Source organism: Pleurodeles waltl, chromosome 10 (assembly GCF_031143425.1).
Source record: "Pleurodeles waltl isolate 20211129_DDA chromosome 10, aPleWal1.hap1.20221129, whole genome shotgun sequence".
NCBI lineage: Eukaryota > Metazoa > Chordata > Amphibia > Caudata > Salamandridae > Pleurodeles > Pleurodeles waltl.
This window is the reverse complement of record NC_090449.1, coordinates 812,913,160-812,937,473: the sequence shown is the minus strand read 5'-3', so window position 1 is coordinate 812,937,473 and position 24,314 is coordinate 812,913,160. Positions and strand designations below refer to the sequence as shown.

Below are 24,314 nucleotides of genomic sequence, written 5' to 3'. Positions count from 1 at the left end.
TTATCTGGAATCAGTACATTTCACACTTATGTGCAGAATAAATCACTACTATTTCTAAATAGTACTCATTCACAACTAGGCTATTTAGAATAATAAACTTCAATTTATTTTTAAACTTGGTGTGCCTCCTAACACCTTTCGCAGATATAATTATTCAGCTTGAGTTCTCCCAAAATCAAAAACCTTCACATATATGCACAATTCTAAACACAAATAAATCATCTGTTTTCATTAATACACCATTATCAACAAATCCTAATATGCCACAGTACTGCACAGCACGCAGTATCACAAAAACACAGATACACTCAGCAAATCATACAACACTCTGTAAAACACAGCTCACAAAACCTATTATTCACCAAATCATGCTTTTGGACAACATCTACAGGTAATAAGGTAAAACCCTAAAAACTCCAATCCAAATCCTTGACAACCAATAAACGTAATTAATCACGTATTACTCAAACTGTTGAAGCTCTATTAATAACTCAAGAGGACCATTAGCAGGAACCGGACTATCCGAGTCTCTTTATAAAATGCATATAACAGGATTCTTGAAGTTATTACCTCAAATGTTCATAACAAAAATATGGGTTCATTACAGAAAACAAATGAGTTAATTAATCAAACAGATTAACAAGCAGACGAACTTAAGACCTGTCTCCAAAGAAAAGCTCAAAAAGCTGTCAGGGTAGAGCAATAAAACTATAATCAAAGGTCTAAGACAGAGCAAATATCTGTTAGCAAAGCCTCTAAGCCAAGGTCTGCAGCTGAAAGCCTGTAAGCAACGATCTTAAAGGAAAGAAGTCTCTGCAAAATGTCTACAGGTCTGAAGGTAAAAATCTGAATAGTTCTGGCTCATCTCCAAGAAGCATATTCGTTATAATGTTCGGAAACAAAGGCACTTTTATGTGGAAGCAATGTTTCAACCATAATGGACAATCATACTAATAGTTTCAATGATCTCCATGCATCACCAAATTTCTATTACGGCCTAATGGTTAGGGCCGTGCATAATTAATTAAGGATGCAAGCTCACACATTATTAAACATAGGAACACAGAAAACTTGTTTTACTGCAGTGCGAAATTCAGCAGAGCAGCCTTGAGAAATGTACTAAAGGATCATCTTCTACCAGAGGGAAGTAAACATTACACTTGTATTAGAACAAAAACCATAGCTAAGGCAGTCATCTCCATAAGTTTCTGAAACAAAGAAAGACACATGCATACAGAAAGCTCGTCCACATAAAATTAACAGACACTATTCTTCCTCAGTAAATGAGGTTGACTTTCACTGCAGATGGCTGCAGCCTAGCCTTGCTAACTAATGTGCACCTACATTATTCATTACGTTCTAATACATTAAAAACTCTTTTATATCAGGCTGATTTATAAACTAAAAAGCATCTACATTGTCAATGGTTACCGATAGGAATTCTTTCATACTACATCAAAGAGGACAGTATTCAATGAAATAATGCAGGTCACTAAAAATCACAGGTGTTGCAATCGCAAAATGCCTTTTCTTTATATAAAAAGTCCTTTTAAGAATTGAACAATTAATTCCAACACGTAAAAGTACTTTTGCGATTATTTCTAAATTGCAAACAGGAAGGAGTGTGAAAGGTACGTTCCTCTCACCCCCATTTCCAAATAGGAAAGGAATGTTTCAATGGTTTACAACTGCCATTGTAATCGTAAACCACTGATGAGCTATCGACCCCGAGTCCCTTTTTGGGGTAGTAAATGATTCACAAAGAGGAAAGCGTCCCCTTACGACCCGGACCCCTTTGGGAATCGTGTTGGCAACTTCAGGGGAGGAAGCAATTGTCTATGAGTCCGAAGTCTTCCTCACCTGATGGTCTCCAAAATGGTAAATGTTATTAAAAAAAAAAGTAAAAAAATAATTAAAAAAGCAGTATGAATCCCTTTAGGGAGAATTGGATGCTTAAAAAAAGTGTTCCATTTCGAAATACAATCGACAGGGATGGTGGTCTTCTGTCTCTTTCATGCCACCATCCCTAAGATTTAAGCCACTCACATGGTTTGCAAATAGTGACCTGCCTAATGACTAATAATTAGCCAGGTCAGTCAGTGACCCCACAGCAATTTGGTACTTAGTGAACAGACCTATTAGTAAACAAGTTGGTTTGCAAAACACAATTCTATTTGAAACGATCAGTGCACAAATTTCCACCACTTTATGTGAATAGAATAATAGTACATCAGGCCTCTAGTTTCTGTAATTTGTTTTTCAATCACACGCTACGCATTACCATGTTTAAGATAATATATTTGAAACAACAAAAACTATAAGACACCAATAAAGACTGGTAAACTGTCATAATTAACAAGAGAATAACCCAAAACAACAAGTTACTTACCTTCTGTAACGCCTTATCTGGTAGAAAATCTGTCAAGCCTTACATGACAATCATCCCTAGGCGTCACACTGGATCTGGATATTTTCAAGCAGTAACTGCAGTATCTCTGTGCTGGTAGGTGGCATCATTCAGCTCCATGCAGGCAGCATCGGAGTCATCCCAGCCAGAAATGATGTACGCTGTGCCTATATTGTCATCAGCATGCTGATGTCTTTTTCTTTTCGTAACTTTCCACACCAGACGTGCAGATACCATGAAGATTGCTGACACACACGGGTGTATTTCTAAGGCTCTTAGAGTACTGACCCTGTACTAAATCAGTTTGCAAGGAGGCTCAGTAAGAAATCTGAGGTGAGATAAGAGTTTCTACCAGATAAGGCGTTGCAGAAGGTAAGTAACTTGTTCATCTGGTAGAGACTTCTAGCTGCAGATTCATTATCTTAGAATAGATACACAAGCATATCTCCCCGGTGGTGGAGCTACAAAACTGATTTTAGACCCAAAATTCCTACAGGACTGATGGGCAAAATGCCCATCATGACAGACCTGACAGTCCAGGAAATAATATTTGGTGAACATGTTCAAGGATGCCAACATAGGAAAGGGGATGGAGTAGCCTCTTCTGTAAAACTCACTTGTCGGATGTTATAGAATGTCATTGGTGCAGGTGATGGTGTATCCTGCCCCCCCACTGGGTGCCCGTGCTGGTATGATGGCAATCTAAAAGAGTTTTGAGGCTGCAGCTACCAGGGGAGGACTGATGGTGGACTGGTTCAATCTCTGGCTGGTGGTCCCAAGTGGTTTGTGGGAACCATGTTTGGGGTCATGAAAAGGCTGGAAAGTCTGTTGGCTGGGCAGGAAAGAACATATTTGGTAGCCCCCTACAAAAGTAACAGAAGCGACAAAAGGCAGACTGGGGTTGAGGAGGGACCATGGATAACCCCAAGAACCTGCCCATAGATCTGCTGTCCTTGAAGTTCTCCAGTGCCAAGTCTGCCTTCTCGCCAAAGAGGAGGAAGCCATCAAAGGGCGTGCCCATGAACAAGGCTTGGACATCCCCCGAAAAGCCAGTGGTGATGCAATCACTCTGCCCAGTGAGAGTCAGTAATGTCCAGTTCATACCTGATCTTGAACTTTGCTTCATCTCTGCCATTTGCAATCGCCTGTGACAAAATGGCTCGAGCCTTCTGTGATACTATAGGCAGCACTTGTGCAACCAAATCCCACGTGTCTGTATCTGCCCAAAAGGCACAGGATGTTCATTAAATGGGAGTAAAGGTTTAGTTGGGGCAACTCCCAGCTCAAGCACCTCTGTCAAGACATACTTCTTTCTTGTCACAGAGGACAGCGTATGGTTCTGGACCTCAGCCCACCTACCCACCACCATTCCATTGAGAAAGCAGCACCCTCCTCTGTAGCCACAGTAGGTGGTGACCCCAAGCAAGTTTCCGATCAGGTGTCCAGACCACTGCATCCACTAGTTCCTCGTACCAGTTGTCCTCCTCTTATTGATTGTGATAACCATAAACGTTCTCAGACCCCTGCCAATCATCACTCTCTCCAGTTCTATCAAAACAAAAAGACACTGGCTTTAAATTGGATGGCATGGTCCTGGCTCTGCTGGACCTGGCGTCAGACAAAGCCTGTCTGGCTCCATGTCAGAGGTAAGTATAATGATGTGGCCTGTGCTGCCGATGGGCATCGGCGGTGCCAGGAGCAATGGCACTGGAGCAGGCACGGGGGAAGCCCTCGTTGGCAGCAGTGATCCAGAACGGGATCCATGGAGCAGACAGGCACCGAGGTGGGGGAAATCCAGTCGGGGGGCCCTCCCGTACCTGAGGGATTCGAAGGCACTCCAAAGTGATCGGGCTACTCTAATATGAGGTGCATGGCCTGATAGAACTCTTTGATTTGGGTGGGGGTCGCTCTGGCTCCAGGAAGCGAGGCCTTGAGTGCTGACGCTTCCGTGCTGACATGTGTTCAGTTCTCCAGATTTACTTGTATCAAACCAGCTAATATCTTGCCCCAAAACAGCATGAAAAAAAATGTTGACGGATTTTCATTGTCTGTCTTGCTGCAGCCATCACCCAAAATGAAATCTGAAGGTATGCAAACAGCAGGACTCCAGCTCCTATTCCAGTGTAGTAAAGAGCAAACCTGTAGTAATTGAGGAGAAAAGAGGAAAGTTGGGGTTGTAAATACAGTACATGGTACACAAAACTGTATCCACAACACATCTGTCAAAGACAAAGAAAACATACTAATGTAAGAAGAAAAGTGTCACTTGTTGAATACTTGGACCGATGACTTGGACCGGCACTGGGAAGTCAAGGAATGCTTCACCTTCTTAGATTGTTTCTGCTTGCACAACTTACCCATCATCTTGGATTGCAACAATGGTAGCTGAGAATGGCTCTGCGAGTGGTCCTGGGTACTTCCGCATTACCGGGATCATGAGCATGCGTCGTTCAACATCAGGTGGCAAGGAGTTTGACAGACCGCTTCCTCAGCACCTTGGTGTTCATGGCGGGCCAGTCCTCACAGGTTTTGGAGTTCCTCTTAAAGCACCATAAGCACACCAAATCCAGGTCTGTCACAGATATCTGGCTGTGACAGGCACTACATAGTTTAAAGCTCGTTAGCCTCCCAGGGGACATCCTTAACACACCAGTAAAAAGATTCTCAAAAAATACCTCAACAAAAAGTCACGTTGTAGGGGCGCCTTTACAGGCACTCTCCACGTCACTGCCGACGACGTAGAGCTGAAAAATGTCACATACCGGCATGCAGGGGTACTGCTAAAAAATTTACAGATCCAGCCCGACACCTGGGGATTATTCTAAAGTAAGGAATCTGTGGCGCGACATCTCTATCAGATAGGAAAACAGAAGCATCCCACAAAACATGCAATCACTGGTCCTGCCTATCACACACAGATTTCTGAATTGCTCAATCTCAATAATGTCGGTTTATGTTTAGTAAAATATCATGTGGATTAATTTGTTCTTACCTTAGAACAAAATGCTGAGGACATTGCAACAAGTGGACCTACAGCCAAGAGTACAAGTGTGAGTTGCCATCCTTTTACAAATCCGATTATTAACCCTGCTGCAAAGATTGCCAGATTATGGAACAGATGACCTATTTTGTCTCCAATTCCCTCATTGATTTTATTGATGTCTCTGCAGAGATAGAGATGTTGCATTGAGGACAGCACAAAACCAACATAAAGTACATTGACTTTTGATTCTCTCAAATAAATAAGACTAAATCAAACTCTCACTCATTAAGACGTGTGTTCAGTTCTCCAGATTTACTTGTATCAAACCAGCTAATATCTTGCCCCAAAACAGCATGAAAAAAATGTTGACGGATTTTCATTGTCTGTCTTGCTGCAGCCATCACCCAAAATGAAATCTGAAGGTATGCAAACAGCAGGACTCCAGCTCCTATTCCAGTGTAGTAAAGAGCAAACCTGTAGTAATTGAGGAGAAAAGAGGAAAGTTGTGGTTGTAAATACAGTACATGGTACACAAAACTGTATCCACAACACATCTGTGAAAGACAAAGAAAACATACTAATGTAAGAAGAAAAGTGTCACTTGTTGAATACATACATTGATGCTATGCCTGGCGATGGTATACACTGAGAAACCTACACCTATAAACAAACTACCAGCAATTTAGTCATTATCATCCTTGTGTAATATAAACATACATACATTCAACAGTTGCGATAAGTACAATTGATGTTGGTGGATTCCTGCTTGTATTGTTACCAAATGTAGCAACAATTAAATAAAAAAGTTTAAGTTAAGACAATGTTTTATTCTAGTTTTCCTCTAATATAAAATGAGATTCTATGTCAGGACCGGAGGCGAGGATTATGCTGCACTGTCTTCACTTCACTTTCAACAGCAGCCATATTAACATCACGACAATAAACTTAATTTCCCAAGAACCACAAGGAAAGGAAAGAACTTCCGTGCAGCCAATCAACACACAGAGTATCTCTTCCTATCCCCCTGAAGACTCTCCTGCCTCCACTTTCTTCACTGCTCCAGCATCCAAAAGTTACATGTTTTGACCTTTTCTCTTTTGTGACTTTTTTTTGCTGCCTATTGCATGATGTGTGCTTAGAATTGGTGGTATATTCTGCCATAATGTGTTTTTTCCCACAGGTTCTGGTCTTGTGGCCGTAGGAAAGCTCTGCCGCCCCTTCGCAGCAGCTGTAATTTCTGTAAATTTTGCCTTGCAGAGGTGTCAGGACTGGCGCGCAGCCATCTTCCCACCGCTAAGAGGACGTGCGCTGCCAACAAAATGTGTCTTGACGCACATATCATTTCTTTACCTTCGACAGTCGAAATGCATTTTGGGACTTCCCATGGAGCCCGTTTCAACAAGCACGGCTACGGAAGTGTGTCACGCTTGATCCGACCCGCCTGGATTCATACGCCCCACACTCATTACTGCTGCCTTAGAGCTCTAAGCTATATTATTATTATTATCGTGTGAGCCCTGTGCATCTGATAAGAGTGTGTGGTGTCTTGGGCCTTGCCCTGACTGGCTGTGAGAGTCAGGATAAGCTGCAATTTAAACCCTCTGGGTTTTTCACTTACTTATTGGGTTTCCCCAAATGTAAAGTGCCCTGAACTGCAATGCAAGAGTCTGAGGACTCAGACTCCTCTTCTAAGTATATCTTCTACTTCCCCATAACGGATTAGTTTGGCAAGGCCATGGGTGCCTCCATTCACAGAGCAGTTTGGGACATGGTGGTGCACTTGGAGCAGACGCTCTTGCAAATGGTGGAATGCTGCCTAAAACCCCTTCTCCGAGGGAAGACTTCCTGGGGCACCTTCATCCCCTTACCTCCAGGACAGCCAGGCGCAAAAACATCCATCAACACGCACAAGCGCACGCAGGACCCCGGGGTGGAGCTAGATGCCTTTGCAAAGCTCAAGAAAGTTTTTATGGGGCATGAGCCGCTGGCTCTCACCTGCCCCCCTCTACCCACCTCAGAGGCCGTAATGGAGCTGAATCCACATGGGAATGACCACTCAGGCCATTCGGACCTCCATGACAAAGATTCTGACATGTAAGCCCTGGAGGATCACTAACATCCTCGTTTTTCTGAGTGCTCCCCAGTGGACAAGGAAGCCACTTATGTGGAGGGAAGATTATAGAAACTGCTACATAAAGAGATCCGTAGCCAGCTGTCCCCGCGCATTGCTGGCTGGTAAATTGGCACTGGTTCCCCAGATTACTGTAGGATGGCCACTTTTCTTACCAAATATGTCAGGGCCACTGAGGAGGGGATTGGCCGCTCCTGGTGGTCATGTCAAGATAAACTTTTCAATATCACTGGCTTTCTAATGAAAATTCTTGATATAGCCCAGGAAGCCAAGGCGCCTGGGGCACTGATATCACCGGAAGTCCTTTCAGGCTGGGCCCAGAGGGCAATCATCTTTCTAGGGATCGCCGGTTGCACCCTCTCTAAATATCGATCCAAAACTAAGGGACCTAGCAGCCTCCAAAGTGGGACAGGTGGCACAAGGGGAACTTTTTAGCGATCCCTTCATAAAGGAACTCAGCAAATTTGTTTTCATATTCAATTATTTGAATAAGGCCCAGTCCTCCATCAAGCTAATTTTTACCTCTCAGGTTTTCACTGGGGATGGCCATGGCAGGTGGGTGCTCAGCTGGCTGCACTCAGTTCCACGCATCCCTTAGAGGTCAGTGCTACAAGCTGGATCAATAGAAAGATGCCTCCAAATTCAGGAGGGGAGTGGGGCTTGGGGAGCAGTGTTCCAAAACCTTTTCATCAGATCGGGCCTGTTACGATGGACCTATTTGGGGCTTTTCAGGATCACCAGCTTCCCAGGTACTACAGCTGGAGACAAGCCCCACATGCAATAGTGACAAGGATTGGACAATGGAGACGGATTATGTGTTTCCTCCTTTCTCCATCATAATGAGGACAGAAACTCAGGCTTGAAGGCAATAAGCAAAGTTGTTGGTGGTGACCTCGATCTAGAGGTCTCAAGTCTCGTTTCAGGTTCGGATGGGAGTTTCTTGGGATTCTCCAATCTGTGAACCGCTGTTTCCAGATGTCCTCAAAAACCCCTCTGAGAGCCCTCACCACCTGGTCCTGGAAGGCACTCCAAGGCTTATGACATGGAGGATTACAGGATGCAATGGCAAGTGCCAGGCCTTTTGCAAGATGCTGCAGACCTCCTCTCCAGAGCCTGGGCAGATAGTACCATCAAGAGATATTGATCAGCCTGGTCTCACTGGATGGGTTGGTGTCAGCAGATATGTTTGGATCTCGTGGGGACAGAAACAGTCCATATCCTGAACGTTTTGGTTTATCTTGCCTCATAAGGATGAGCTTACAGATCAGTCAATACCTTTCACTCTGCAATATCGGCAGTGTACACGCACATTGGAGGCCACCTGATGTAGGAGCATCTATTACTTTGCAAGTTGCTCAGGGGCATTAGTTTCTTCTTACCCTTGGAATGGAGGTATTCAATCCTTTGGGATGTCAATAAGGTGTTCAATTTGTTCTTATCTTATCCTTTCCAGAAAAGAGATATTGGCTAAGCAGGCGACCTTGCTATGTCTTGTATTGTGTAGACTTGTCTCTGATGTCAGGGCTTTGAACATTATGGGAAGAACCTTTCCCCCGAGGGGGTTACCTTCCATTTATCCAGATCGGCCAAGTGTAACTCATGCATTGTGTCCTATACGACTTTCTGGGTCTCTCCTAAGTTATGTGTTGTCTATGTCCTTAATAGAATTGAATCTTTCTATTACGACAGCTAGGAAATGTTTAATTCTAGGATTCAAAAATAGCATGGCCCAGAGGAATAAAAATTAATGTGTTCTTTCTTGCAAAACAGTCGACTTTCTTTGGATCTGTGCAACAAAAGAAAATATAATTGAATTTTGCACTACCTACTTGACATTCATCTACCTGACATAGAGCAGTAAGGTGGTCTAATTTCATAACTGAAGAGAGTCGTGAATCAAAGGATTAATGCTATTTCTCTATTTACCGACCCAGCTTTTTGTCATCAATGGGAGATTCCAGTTATGAGTCTCTCTCCGGTCAGGGTGCCTGGGTGACCCATCAAAAAAATTGGCTTTGCTCCAGAGTACCTGTGCTTCATTAAGGGATTCTCAAAAATATGGCAGCGTTTAGGGTATAAGGGTTTCATTCACAGAGACTATACAAGCACCGAATAGGGCTTTAATTATTCTAGTTAGGAATTAGGAATTTTGGAATATACAATGGAAAAAGTAATATATATAGAGCATGTGAAAGTAAATGCTTCTGAAATACTATAAATTCCTGTGTAAGCTCCCACTGGCGATGGCCCTGGGTTTAGAGTGATCAGGAAAGGAAGTCTGTATTACAACTAGATCTACCTGTAAGCGTTTGGGAGATTTTAATCTACACATGCATCAGTCATTCGCTGGACCATAGCATAAACGTGCCCTCTTAGTCCCGGACAGACTTTAAGGTCGTGTATAAACATCTTGTTCTTGATACCCTATGTCCCAAGCATAATTCTTCTGGCTAGTTCTTAATTTGAGCCCGTAGTTGCTGGTGGGGCCCACAGGCACTCATTTTTGGGAACCAGCACTTACTTTTCTGCAATAGACAAGTGATGGAGGAAAAGAAAGACGGAAACCCAGAAAACAGGAACCTGCAAGAGTGAGATAAAGGAGCAGGGAGTATCTGGTAGTTTATTAAAAAGGCATAACGTGGATTTAATAGCACAGACCACAGGCTTCTATGTAGAGCTCTAGCCTCGGCACTCGTTCTGTTGCAAATTAAGCACTGCTTCTTGCTGATAAACTTAGTAAATGCTATAAATCTCTGATTATGTTTAAAGTGTATAACAGAAAAAAGGGCCGCTTTACTAATGTAGATTGCTAGCCAATGTGTATTGACCTAAATTTGCCATTTTGACTGCTGAGGTCTTGCAGACTAAATGAAAGTGTTGATGATGACTTGGACCCTGTCATATGATTCATCAAACTACCAGTTGCCTATTTCTGAAGAATGGAACTATGAGGTTCAAACACTGGTGGTTTGGAATGTCTACTGTGTGACTATTTAACATGCCGTTTTTAGCTTTACATTAACAAACATTTGCGAAGCAACGTCTCCTTTGCATGAACAGGAAACTAATGTTTCAAATACAAGTAAATCGGTTATGTAGACAATGTTTCACTTTCTCGTGGCAGGTCTCTAGGGAATAGGTATAATATGCTTGTAAGTAGGAATTTGGGTATGAAAGCAGTCAGTGAGAATTCGAGTTCTTTCTACAGGATGGGACATTGTCATATTGAGAGGAGACGAGCAGCAAATATATCACAGGGCAGCATTAAAGCATTTGGGTTCTGGCCACAACATCTTTGCAATTAATCCGACGGCAAGATTACCACGGGCTGGCTGATTGTATGCTGATTCTATGTTCGTGATCATCCCTAAACCCAATATGCATTGGAAATGTTCCGAGGGCCGGTTTATAATTGATAGTGCCTCTTCACTAATTGATGACTTTAGGCACTCAACACGTTATCATGAATGCACTCTGACACTCATCATTGGACTCATGCATTCCTTAATCCACCCACGGACTCATGCATTCATTCACATACCTATACAAAACAAAACAAGTACGAAAGTTCAACAAGCAAATTAAAGATAAATTGAAAGGTTGAAAGTAAAAAAATAAAATGTCTCCCAAAAATGTAAGCTTGAAATTCAAAAAAATAAATGCAACATATCAGCAGGAGGCCATTTTCAATGATATTGTACATGGTACACAGTTATGTCAAAATTCTAACTCTGCTGCTACCCCTAGAAGCAATGTATTGGTGATCTTGGAATGATAAAGAGTGGTACACTATGGACAATACCATTACAACGAGCCAGCCTGGTTTAAAAGCAATGGCAATCCAGCATGTTGCAAATAAAATTAGCTGCAAACTAGGAGGAGCCAAGTAGCACGTTCTGGGGAGCTGCAGTATGCACTAAAAATAGTAATGCAATAAAAAGCAGAATGAAAGAAATACATGTGGACCTACAAAATGAGAAAATGGAAAAACCTACTGAATGGCCTACCAGACGTGGTTCGAAAGTAGACTCAATTTGGGCAGATGTCCATATGTAATCGGGCAAAATGGAATCCCCCACAAGAAACTGGATCACCAACAGAATACTAGTAACAGAAATAGTGTGTGGGCACTCTTTTTCAGCGGAAACACGCAACTTGTGCTAAACAAAGGCTATACTCACAGTAATCAACATGTGGGCAAAGTCACTCTCTTGGTAGTGCTTCTAGATGCTCTTTTTTCTGTTGATCAGGTAAGCTAGGTGAGAGCTGCGCTGTCAAGCTATACCTAAAAAAAGAACCAACCTTGCATCCAATTACATATCAATTTCACTGCTAACAGGACTGTAAAGTATATGATATAGTCCTGACAAATAGGACAATGATAGTTAAAACAAATTGACTCATCCTAGTCAATTTGCCTTTATAAGACGTCTGGCTGGTTTGGACGGATCATACACAGCTACCAAGTGGTTCTTTGTGCTGTCTGACATCTTGACCCTGCTATGACTTCTTAACAAACAGATGTTGCATCTGGGCCTTGTAGTTTTGCTTTTAACACTGTAAACAAGGGCTAAAAAATCAGATAATGCAAAGTGCTGTTATGAAGACTTGAATGGCACGCTTATCGCCTGTGAAACTATCAAGGGTGCCTTGGAAGGTGCAGGCTGAGGTGTCTGTCTGAGAGTAGCCTAGATGAAGAGCCAGGTTTTTGAATTTGAGGATAGAGCTAGCTACTCTGATGTGAAGGGAGAGCTTGTTAAAGGTCTTAAGGACAATATGAAAGAAAGCACATCCTCCTGCTTAAGCGTGTAAGAAGAGGGGATGTGGACGAAAAGAAAGGCATTGGAAAAGAGGTGCCTGGGCAGGAAGTGGAAGCTGATGCAGTTGTTGAGTTAGGCTGTGAGGGCAATGAGGACTTGGGTCACTGTTCTCTGAATGTCGAGGGAGCCGTTTAAATATTTTGCTCAGCATCTGAAGGTTGTGAAATGAAGTTACTGCAAAGGTGCTGGCTTGGTTGGACATAGAGATATGGCTGTTGATTATGATGTCCAGGTTCCAGGTGGCATTGGTGGGGATGGGTGCTAGTCCTAGTCCATCAGGCATCCAGGCAGAGGCCATAGAGATGTGTGTTTGCTAAACAGTACACTTTGTTTTTATCACTATTCAGCTTTGGCAGCTCCTGTTCATCCAGACTGCTACAGCGAACTTGCATATGACAAAGCTAGATTGTGTGAGGATGCATGTCTTCTGAGAACGAGAGGATCGGCTGAATGTCATCTGCATACGAGACAATACTGAAGCCATGGAAACTGACAATGGTGGCAAGAGGGGCCATATAGACACTGAACAGTGTGGGGGTTAGGAAGGATCTGTGGGGTATGCCACAGATCAGATAGATAGAGTCTGGCTGAAATACGGGCAGGCTGACCATTTGAGAGCAACCATTGAGGAAGGTGCAAATCCACTGAAGGGCGGGCCACAGATTCAAGTCTTGTGGAGTCTCTGGATGAAGATGGGGTGAGAGACCGTGTCAAAGGCTGCCGAGAGGTCCAGTAGGATGAGGGCTGCTGTGTCTCCATTGTCCCTGATGAGGAATATGTCATCATAGCAGTCCTGAGGGCCATCTAGGTGCTGTAGTTGGCTCTGAAACCCGAGGTGACAGGTGCTGTGTGAGTTGACTCGTTTTTGCAGTACTTTGGCTGGTTAGGGTAGGAGGGCGATTAAACTATAGTTAGACATTTTTTAGGGTTTTGGCCAATGGCTTTTTTTGAGGAGGGGTAGAATGGTGGTGTGTTTCTAGGATTCCTGGAGGGTGGCGGTGGAGAGAGATCGGTTAAGTATGGAGATGAGATCAGCGCAGTTGGGGTTAAATCCTCTTACCAATGTAGTGCAGGCAGGAGCCTAGGGGAGCTGAAGAATTGTTGTCACATGGTGTTGGCCATTTCAGATTTGCAGACTTCTGTCCAGCAGGTAAGGGAGGATCCTGGCTTGGTGTTGGTCTTTGTGGAGAGGGGGGATCGAAATTCGAGGGATATGGTTAGAGATTAAGTTGATTTATCCAAGAAGTGGATGGAAAGTTTGGTGCATAGCTCCTGAGACAAGGCGATAGCCATGAAGCTGTCAGGTTGGAAACTGAACTCTGACCACAGCAAAGATCTCTTTTGCAGAGTTCGAGCTGTTATGTATGCGGGTGGATAGGGCCAGACATTTGGTGACTTTGAGGCGCAGGTGGTAGATATGGATGACTGATTTGTAGGAGGCTCTTTCTGCAATGTCATGGGTGTGTTTCCAGCACTGCTCTAGTGGCTTACAGTGGTGCTTTGAAGACGGAACGACTTCGGTCTATCAGCTAGCTTGAGGTGTGGTCCTGTCTAGAGTTAGCCTGAACAGGGTTCAGAGAATCAGCACAGGTGGCTTGTTCAAGTTCGGGATGCTGCCATCAGCTTAGAAGGCTGAACAGTTTAGTGAGCAAGGAGTTTGGACATCCATTCGGACATCCATTTATTGTAGGGAATTATGTTCTAATGTCTTTGGGTGGTTCAGGTTTTGACAGGTTTTATCTGGTTGGGTAGCTTGATGTCGAACTGGATGAGGTGGTGGTTGGTCCACGTGAGAGGAATGGGGTTGTCCACCAAGATGTTAGGGAGGTTGGTGAAGATGGGGTTGAAGAGGTGACCTGCCAAGTGGGTGAAGCCCGAGATCCTGAGGTCTTCCATAAGGTTGATGGAGTTGATGTCTACTTGGTCTTCTAGTGGAAGTTACGGTCACCAAGAAAGATGAAGGCATCAGATACTAGTGTCAGAGGTGTGATGAGGTCGGTGAGAATGGGCTGAAGTAGGAAGGGGTCTAGGGGGACAATAGAGGAGGGTGCCACCTATTGTGGGAGTGTTGGGCTTGTTGAGTTTGAAGGTCAGATGTTCCAGTCAGCTATGGGGGTCTGTTGAGATGGTGGTACAGTTGATGCTTTCGCCTTGTATGATGGCTGTTGTCTAAAACGTTAGGGCTGGCTGAAGGTGTAACACGTGATACGTGGGCAGCTATGCTACTATTGTGCTACACAAAGCTTTCATCTCCGTGAAAAGATGGCAAAGCATTGATTTTTCAATCAGTTGCCAACAGATTATGGTCAACACAGTACAGTTTAACGTTTAAAACTATAAAAGCCAAGAGTTTTGCACAGTTTTGTAGTCATAAAGTTTATTGTGTAATAATACTTTTTATCATTTACAAAACATCAAAAAATGAACACATATTTGCATACCATATACACGAACCATCGAGGACGAGGCCCCTTTCGGAGTTTAAAAATCCACAACTATATTAACTTTCCCAGCTGCATATTCACTACAAAGTTCTAATAAGTGCCTGTGAAATAGGAGCCTTCATCACCGAAAATGAAGGAACTACTTTTCTAACATGGTGCTTGTTTCCTGTGTTGCAGCTTCACAGGACTGGCGCTGCAAATAGCAGACCTCTCAATTACCAAGTCTCGTCATTGAGCTTGCAAGTAGCAAGTACCCCCTCTGGGGATTCAAGTCTGGGCTCTGCGTGGGTGTATAAAGACCTTTGGAGTATTTTTATTAAACAATACAGCAATCACTAATGTTCTGCTAGGGCGGGACAGTACACAATAGCAGGGAAGGGAGATTATGTGCTCAACATATCTCTTGCTGTACCTCATGCATTACTCTCTTATCTGTTATGTCCCCAGAGTCCTCCTTTTTTTTTGAAGAGGTTCTACTCATTTTTGTTCTGTCTGCAGGCATGCCTTAGCCTCCTCTCACTCACTGCACAATGGACTCTTGGCTGTGGCGGCACGTAGCAATTATTTTCCGAGGCATAGGATTGTGTGGTGAGAATGTGCGCCAGTTCTTTTTACCTGCTTCCTGGACTGCTAAGGTTGACATGCCCAACCCTAAAGGCAGTGTAAGAGTAAGGAACAAGCAGCTGCCAGCTGTCTGAAAGAGTACAGCAGAGCACCTCCACGAAGAGGGAGTAGGGACTCCAGCAACAGTGAGCATCATGACTTAGGCCAGCTGTGTCCATTGACAACTAGGACTGCAAGACATTTAGAGACTTGTCACATAAAGGTCCAGACTGACTGCTCGCTCATACAAACAAAGATGCTTAGAAAGTGTAATTAATATTGCTCTAGTCTTCCTTTAACACCAATAAACAATGTTTTATAGACAAAACAAACTCAAACAGGCAAACAGGGAATTACTAAAATAGCCCGGCCAAGTGTAACTCATGCATTGTGTCCTATACGACTTTCTGGGTCTCTCCTAAGTTATGTGTTGTCTATGTCCTTAATAGAATTGAATCTTTCTATTACGACAGCTAGGAAATGTTTAATTCTAGGATTCAAAAATAGCATGGCCCAGAGGAATAAAAATTAATGTGTTCTTTCTTGCAAAACAGTCGACTTTCTTTGGATCTGTGCAACAAAAGAAAATATACTTGAATTTTGCACTACCTACTTGACATTCATCTACCTGACATAGAGCAGTAAGGTGGTCTAATTTCATAACTGAAGAGAGTCGTGAATCAAAGGATTAATGCTATTTCTCTATTTACCGACCCAGCTTTTTGTCATCAATGGGAGATTCCAGTTATGAGTCTCTCTCCGGTCAGGGTGCCTGGGTGACCCATCAAAAAAATTGGCTTTGCTCCAGAGTACCTGTGCTTCATTAAGGGATTCTCAAAAATATGGCAGCGTTTAGGGTATAAGGGTTTCATTCACAGAGACTATACAAGCACCGAATAGGGCTTTAATTATTCTAGTTAGGAATTAGGAATTTTGGAATATACAATGGAAAAAGTAATATATATAGAGCATGTGAAAGTAAATGCTTCTGAAATACTATAAATTCCTGTGTAAGCTCCCACTGGCGATGGCCCTGGGTTTAGAGTGATCAGGAAAGGAAGTCTGTATTACAACTAGATCTACCTGTAAGCGTTTGGGAGATTTTAATCTACACATGCATCAGTCATTCGCTGGACCATAGCATAAACGTGCCCTCTTAGTCCCGGACAGACTTTAAGGTCGTGTATAAACATCTTGTTCTTGATACCCTATGTCCCAAGCATAATTCTTCTGGCTAGTTCTTAATTTGAGCCCGTAGTTGCTGGTGGGGCCCACAGGCACTCATTTTTGGGAACCAGCACTTACTTTTCTGCAATAGACAAGTGATGGAGGAAAAGAAAGACGGAAACCCAGAAAACAGGAACCTGCAAGAGTGAGATAAAGGAGCAGGGAGTATCTGGTAGTTTATTAAAAAGGCATAACGTGGATTTAATAGCACAGACCACAGGCTTCTATGTAGAGCTCTAGCCTCGGCACTCGTTCTGTTGCAAATTAAGCACTGCTTCTTGCTGATAAACTTAGTAAATGCTATAAATCTCTGATTATGTTTAAAGTGTATAACAGAAAAAAGGGCCGCTTTACTAATGTAGATTGCTAGCCAATGTGTATTGACCTAAATTTGCCATTTTGACTGCTGAGGTCTTGCAGACTAAATGAAAGTGTTGATGATGACTTGGACCCTGTCATATGATTCATCAAACTACCAGTTGCCTATTTCTGAAGAATGGAACTATGAGGTTCAAACACTGGTGGTTTGGAATGTCTACTGTGTGACTATTTAACATGCCGTTTTTAGCTTTACATTAACAAACATTTGCGAAGCAACGTCTCCTTTGCATGAACAGGAAACTAATGTTTCAAATACAAGTAAATCGGTTATGTAGACAATGTTTCACTTTCTCGTGGCAGGTCTCTAGGGAATAGGTATAATATGCTTGTAAGTAGGAATTTGGGTATGAAAGCAGTCAGTGAGAATTCGAGTTCTTTCTACAGGATGGGACATTGTCATATTGAGAGGAGACGAGCAGCAAATATATCACAGGGCAGCATTAAAGCATTTGGGTTCTGGCCACAACATCTTTGCAATTAATCCGACGGCAAGATTACCACGGGCTGGCTGATTGTATGCTGATTCTATGTTCGTGATCATCCCTAAACCCAATATGCATTGGAAATGTTCCGAGGGCCGGTTTATAATTGATAGTGCCTCTTCACTAATTGATGACTTTAGGCACTCAACACGTTATCATGAATGCACTCTGACACTCATCATTGGACTCATGCATTCCTTAATCCACCCACGGACTCATGCATTCATTCACATACCTATACAAAACAAAACAAGCACGAAAGTTCAACAAGCAAATTAAAGATAAATTGAAAGGTTGAAAGTAAAAAAATAAAATGTCTCCCAAAAATGTAAGCTTGAAATTCAAAAAAATAAATGCAACATATCAGCAGGAGGCCATTTTCAATGATATTGTACATGGTACACAGTTATGTCAAAATTCTAACTCTGCTGCTACCCCTAGAAGCAATGTATTGGTGATCTTGGAATGATAAAGAGTGGTACACTATGGACAATACCATTACAACGAGCCAGCCTGGTTTAAAAGCAATGGCAATCCAGCATGTTGCAAATAAAATTAGCTGCAAACTAGGAGGAGCCAAGTAGCACGTTCTGGGGAGCTGCAGTATGCACTAAAAATAGTAATGCAATAAAAAGCAGAATGAAAGAAATACATGTGGACCTACAAAATGAGAAAATGGAAAAACCTACTGAATGGCCTACCAGACGTGGTTCGAAAGTAGACTCAATTTGGGCAGATGTCCATATGTAATCGGGCAAAATGGAATCCCCCACAAGAAACTGGATCACCAACAGAATACTAGTAACAGAAATAGTGTGTGGGCACTCTTTTTCAGCGGAAACACGCAACTTGTGCTAAACAAAGGCTATACTCACAGTAATCAACATGTGGGCAAAGTCACTCTCTTGGTAGTGCTTCTAGATGCTCTTTTTTCTGTTGATCAGGTAAGCTAGGTGAGAGCTGCGCTGTCAAGCTATACCTAAAAAAAGAACCAACCTTGCATCCAATTACATATCAATTTCACTGCTAACAGGACTGTAAAGTATATGATATAGTCCTGACAAATAGGACAATGATAGTTAAAACAAATTGACTCATCCTAGTCAATTTGCCTTTATAAGACGTCTGGCTGGTTTGGACGGATCATACACAGCTACCAAGTGGTTCTTTGTGCTGTCTGACATCTTGACCCTGCTATGACTTCTTAACAAACAGATGTTGCATCTGGGCCTTGTAGTTTTGCTTTTAACACTGTAAACAAGGGCTAAAAAATCAGATAATGCAAAGTGCTGTTATGAAGACTTGAATGGCACGCTTATCGCCTGTGAAACTATCAAGGGTGCCTTGGAAGGTGCAGGCTGAGGTGTCTGTCTGAGAGTAGCCTAGATGAAGAGCCAGGTTTTTGAATTTGAGGATAGAGCTAGCTACTCTGATGTGAAGGGAGAGCTTGTTAAAGGTCTTAAGGACAATATGAAAGAAAGCACATCCTCCTGCTTAAGCGTGTAAGAAGAGGGGATGTGGACGAAAAGAAAGGCATTGGAAAAGAGGTGCCTGGGCAGGAAGTGGAAGCTGATGCAGTTGTTGAGTTAGGCTGTGAGGGCAATGAGGACTTGGGTCACTGTTCTCTGAATGTCGAGGGAGCCGTTTAAATATTTTGCTCAGCATCTGAAGGTTGTGAAATGAAGTTACTGCAAAGGTGCTGGCTTGGTTGGACATAGAGATATGGCTGTTGATTATGATGTCCAGGTTCCAGGTGGCATTGGTGGGGATGGGTGCTAGTCCTAGTCCATCAGGCATCCAGGCAGAGGCCATAGAGATGTGTGTTTGCTAAACAGTACACTTTGTTTTTATCACTATTCAGCTTTGGCAGCTCCTGTTCATCCAGACTGCTACAGCGAACTTGCATATGACAAAGCTAGATTGTGTGAGGATGCATGTCTTCTGAGAACGAGAGGATCGGCTGAATGTCATCTGCATACGAGACAATACTGAAGCCATGGAAACTGACAATGGTGGCAAGAGGGGCCATATAGACACTGAACAGTGTGGGGGTTAGGAAGGATCTGTGGGGTATGCCACAGATCAGATAGATAGAGTCTGGCTGAAATACGGGCAGGCTGACCATTTGAGAGCAACCATTGAGGAAGGTGCAAATCCACTGAAGGGCGGGCCACAGATTCAAGTCTTGTGGAGTCTCTGGATGAAGATGGGGTGAGAGACCGTGTCAAAGGCTGCCGAGAGGTCCAGTAGGATGAGGGCTGCTGTGTCTCCATTGTCCCTGATGAGGAATATGTCATCATAGCAGTCCTGAGGGCCATCTAGGTGCTGTAGTTGGCTCTGAAACCCGAGGTGACAGGTGCTGTGTGAGTTGACTCGTTTTTGCAGTACTTTGGCTGGTTAGGGTAGGAGGGCGATTAAACTATAGTTAGACATTTTCAGGGTTTTGGCCAATGGCTTTTTTTGAGGAGGGGTAGAATGGTGGTGTGTTTCTAGGATTCCTGGAGGGTGGCGGTGGAGAGAGATCGGTTAAGTATGGAGATGAGATCAGCGCAGTTGGGGTTAAATCCTCTTACCAATGTAGTGCAGGCAGGAGCCTAGGGGAGCTGAAGAATTGTTGTCACATGGTGTTGGCCATTTCAGATTTGCAGACTTCTGTCCAGCAGGTAAGGGAGGATCCTGGCTTGGTGTTGGTCTTTGTGGAGAGGGGGGATCGAAATTCGAGGGATATGGTTAGAGATTAAGTTGATTTATCCAAGAAGTGGATGGAAAGTTTGGTGCATAGCTCCTGAGACAAGGCGATAGCCATGAAGCTGTCAGGTTGGAAACTGAACTCTGACCACAGCAAAGATCTCTTTTGCAGAGTTCGAGCTGTTATGTATGCGGGTGGATAGGGCCAGACATTTGGTGACTTTGAGGCGCAGGTGGTAGATATGGATGACTGATTTGTAGGAGGCTCTTTCTGCAATGTCATGGGTGTGTTTCCAGCACTGCTCTAGTGGCTTACAGTGGTGCTTTGAAGACGGAACGACTTCGGTCTATCAGCTAGCTTGAGGTGTGGTCCTGTCTAGAGTTAGCCTGAACAGGGTTCAGAGAATCAGCACAGGTGGCTTGTTCAAGTTCGGGATGCTGCCATCAGCTTAGAAGGCTGAACAGTTTAGTGAGCAAGGAGTTTGGACATCCATTCGGACATCCATTTATTGTAGGGAATTATGTTCTAATGTCTTTGGGTGGTTCAGGTTTTGACAGGTTTTATCTGGTTGGGTAGCTTGATGTCGAACTGGATGAGGTGGTGGTTTGTCCACGTGAGAGGAATGGGGTTGTCCACCAAGATGTTAGGGAGGTTGGTGAAGATGGGGTTGAAGAGGTGACCTGCCAAGTGGGTGAAGCCCGAGATCCTGAGGTCTTCCATAAGGTTGATGGAGTTGATGTCTACTTGGTCTTCTAGTGGAAGTTACGGTCACCAAGAAAGATGAAGGCATCAGATACTAGTGTCAGAGGTGTGATGAGGTCGGTGAGAATGGGCTGAAGTAGGAAGGGGTCTAGGGGGACAATAGAGGAGGGTGCCACCTATTGTGGGAGTGTTGGGCTTGTTGAGTTTGAAGGTCAGATGTTCCAGTCAGCTATGGGGGTCTGTTGAGATGGTGGTACAGTTGATGCTTTCGCCTTGTATGATGGCTGTTGTCTAAAACGTTAGGGCTGGCTGAAGGTGTAACACGTGATACGTGGGCAGCTATGCTACTATTGTGCTACACAAAGCTTTCATCTCCGTGAAAAGATGGCAAAGCATTGATTTTTCAATCAGTTGCCAACAGATTATGGTCAACACAGTACAGTTTAACGTTTAAAACTATAAAAGCCAAGAGTTTTGCACAGTTTTGTAGTCATAAAGTTTATTGTGTAATAATACTTTTTATCATTTACAAAACATCAAAAAATGAACACATATTTGCATACCATATACACGAACCATCGAGGACGAGGCCCCTTTCGGAGTTTAAAAATCCACAACTATATTAACTTTCCCAGCTGCATATTCACTACAAAGTTCTAATAAGTGCCTGTGAAATAGGAGCCTTCATCACCGAAAATGAAGGAACTACTTTTCTAACATGGTGCTTGTTTCCTGTGTTGCAGCTTCACAGGACTGGCGCTGCAAATAGCAGACCTCTCAATTACCAAGTCTCGTCATTGAGCTTGCAAGTAGCAAGTACCCCCTCTGGGGATTCAAGTCTGGGCTCTGCGTGGGTGTATAAAGACCTTTGGAGTATTTTTATTAAACAATACAGCAATCACTAATGTTCTGCTAGGGCGGGACAGTACACAATAGCAGGGAAGGGAGATTATGTGCTCAACATATCTCTTGCTGTACCTCATGCATTACTCTCTTATCTGTTATGTCCCCAGAGTCCTCCTTTTTTTTTGAAGAGGTTCTACTCATTTTTGTTCTGTCTGCAGGCATGCCTTAGCCTCCTCTCACTCACTGCACAATGGACTCTTGGCTGTGGCGGCACGTAGCAATTATTTTCCGAGGCATAGGATTGTGTGGTGAGAATGTGCGCCAGTTCTTTTTACCTGCTTCCTGGACTGCTAAGGTTGACATGCCCAACCCTAAAGGCAGTGTAAGAGTAAGGAACAAGCAGCTGCCAGCTGTCTGAAAGAGTACAGCAGAGCACCTCCACGAAGAGGGAGTAGGGACTCCAGCAACAGTGAGCATCATGACTTAGGCCAGCTGTGTCCATTGACAACTAGGACTGCAAGACATTTAGAGACTTGTCACATAAAGGTCCAGACTGACTGCTCGCTCATACAAACAAAGATGCTTAGAAAGTGTAATTAATATTGCTCTAGTCTTCCTTTAACACCAATAAACAATGTTTTATAGACAAAACAAACTCAAACAGGCAAACAGGGAATTACTAAAATAGCCCGGCCAAGTGTAACTCATGCATTGTGTCCTATACGACTTTCTGGGTCTCTCCTAAGTTATGTGTTGTCTATGTCCTTAATAGAATTGAATCTTTCTATTACGACAGCTAGGAAATGTTTAATTCTAGGATTCAAAAATAGCATGGCCCAGAGGAATAAAAATTAATGTGTTCTTTCTTGCAAAACAGTCGACTTTCTTTGGATCTGTGCAACAAAAGAAAATATACTTGAATTTTGCACTACCTACTTGACATTCATCTACCTGACATAGAGCAGTAAGGTGGTCTAATTTCATAACTGAAGAGAGTCGTGAATCAAAGGATTAATGCTATTTCTCTATTTACCGACCCAGCTTTTTGTCATCAATGGGAGATTCCAGTTATGAGTCTCTCTCCGGTCAGGGTGCCTGGGTGACCCATCAAAAAAATTGGCTTTGCTCCAGAGTACCTGTGCTTCATTAAGGGATTCTCAAAAATATGGCAGCGTTTAGGGTATAAGGGTTTCATTCACAGAGACTATACAAGCACCGAATAGGGCTTTAATTATTCTAGTTAGGAATTAGGAATTTTGGAATATACAATGGAAAAAGTAATATATATAGAGCATGTGAAAGTAAATGCTTCTGAAATACTATAAATTCCTGTGTAAGCTCCCACTGGCGATGGCCCTGGGTTTAGAGTGATCAGGAAAGGAAGTCTGTATTACAACTAGATCTACCTGTAAGCGTTTGGGAGATTTTAATCTACACATGCATCAGTCATTCGCTGGACCATAGCATAAACGTGCCCTCTTAGTCCCGGACAGACTTTAAGGTCGTGTATAAACATCTTGTTCTTGATACCCTATGTCCCAAGCATAATTCTTCTGGCTAGTTCTTAATTTGAGCCCGTAGTTGCTGGTGGGGCCCACAGGCACTCATTTTTGGGAACCAGCACTTACTTTTCTGCAATAGACAAGTGATGGAGGAAAAGAAAGACGGAAACCCAGAAAACAGGAACCTGCAAGAGTGAGATAAAGGAGCAGGGAGTATCTGGTAGTTTATTAAAAAGGCATAACGTGGATTTAATAGCACAGACCACAGGCTTCTATGTAGAGCTCTAGCCTCGGCACTCGTTCTGTTGCAAATTAAGCACTGCTTCTTGCTGATAAACTTAGTAAATGCTATAAATCTCTGATTATGTTTAAAGTGTATAACAGAAAAAAGGGCCGCTTTACTAATGTAGATTGCTAGCCAATGTGTATTGACCTAAATTTGCCATTTTGACTGCTGAGGTCTTGCAGACTAAATGAAAGTGTTGATGATGACTTGGACCCTGTCATATGATTCATCAAACTACCAGTTGCCTATTTCTGAAGAATGGAACTATGAGGTTCAAACACTGGTGGTTTGGAATGTCTACTGTGTGACTATTTAACATGCCGTTTTTAGCTTTACATTAACAAACATTTGCGAAGCAACGTCTCCTTTGCATGAACAGGAAACTAATGTTTCAAATACAAGTAAATCGGTTATGTAGACAATGTTTCACTTTCTCGTGGCAGGTCTCTAGGGAATAGGTATAATATGCTTGTAAGTAGGAATTTGGGTATGAAAGCAGTCAGTGAGAATTCGAGTTCTTTCTACAGGATGGGACATTGTCATATTGAGAGGAGACGAGCAGCAAATATATCACAGGGCAGCATTAAAGCATTTGGGTTCTGGCCACAACATCTTTGCAATTAATCCGACGGCAAGATTACCACGGGCTGGCTGATTGTATGCTGATTCTATGTTCGTGATCATCCCTAAACCCAATATGCATTGGAAATGTTCCGAGGGCCGGTTTATAATTGATAGTGCCTCTTCACTAATTGATGACTTTAGGCACTCAACACGTTATCATGAATGCACTCTGACACTCATCATTGGA

General features: G+C 43.1%; 1 protein-coding gene across 3 annotated transcripts in view; it reads right to left on the bottom strand.

The window, feature by feature from the left end:
* Nucleotides 1–24,314, bottom strand: part of LOC138261913 (ATP-binding cassette sub-family B member 5-like) — a 987,125-nt gene that overhangs the window by 342,261 nt on the left and 620,550 nt on the right. For all 3 annotated transcript variants that reach the window (XM_069211477.1, XM_069211478.1, XM_069211476.1), the window contains 2 exons: nucleotides 5,673–5,864; nucleotides 5,400–5,571 (listed from right to left, as the gene is read on the bottom strand). In XM_069211477.1, the coding sequence (XP_069067578.1) occupies nucleotides 5,400–5,571; nucleotides 5,673–5,864 (364 nt within the window). The remainder of the gene's footprint in view (nucleotides 1–5,399; nucleotides 5,572–5,672; nucleotides 5,865–24,314) is intronic.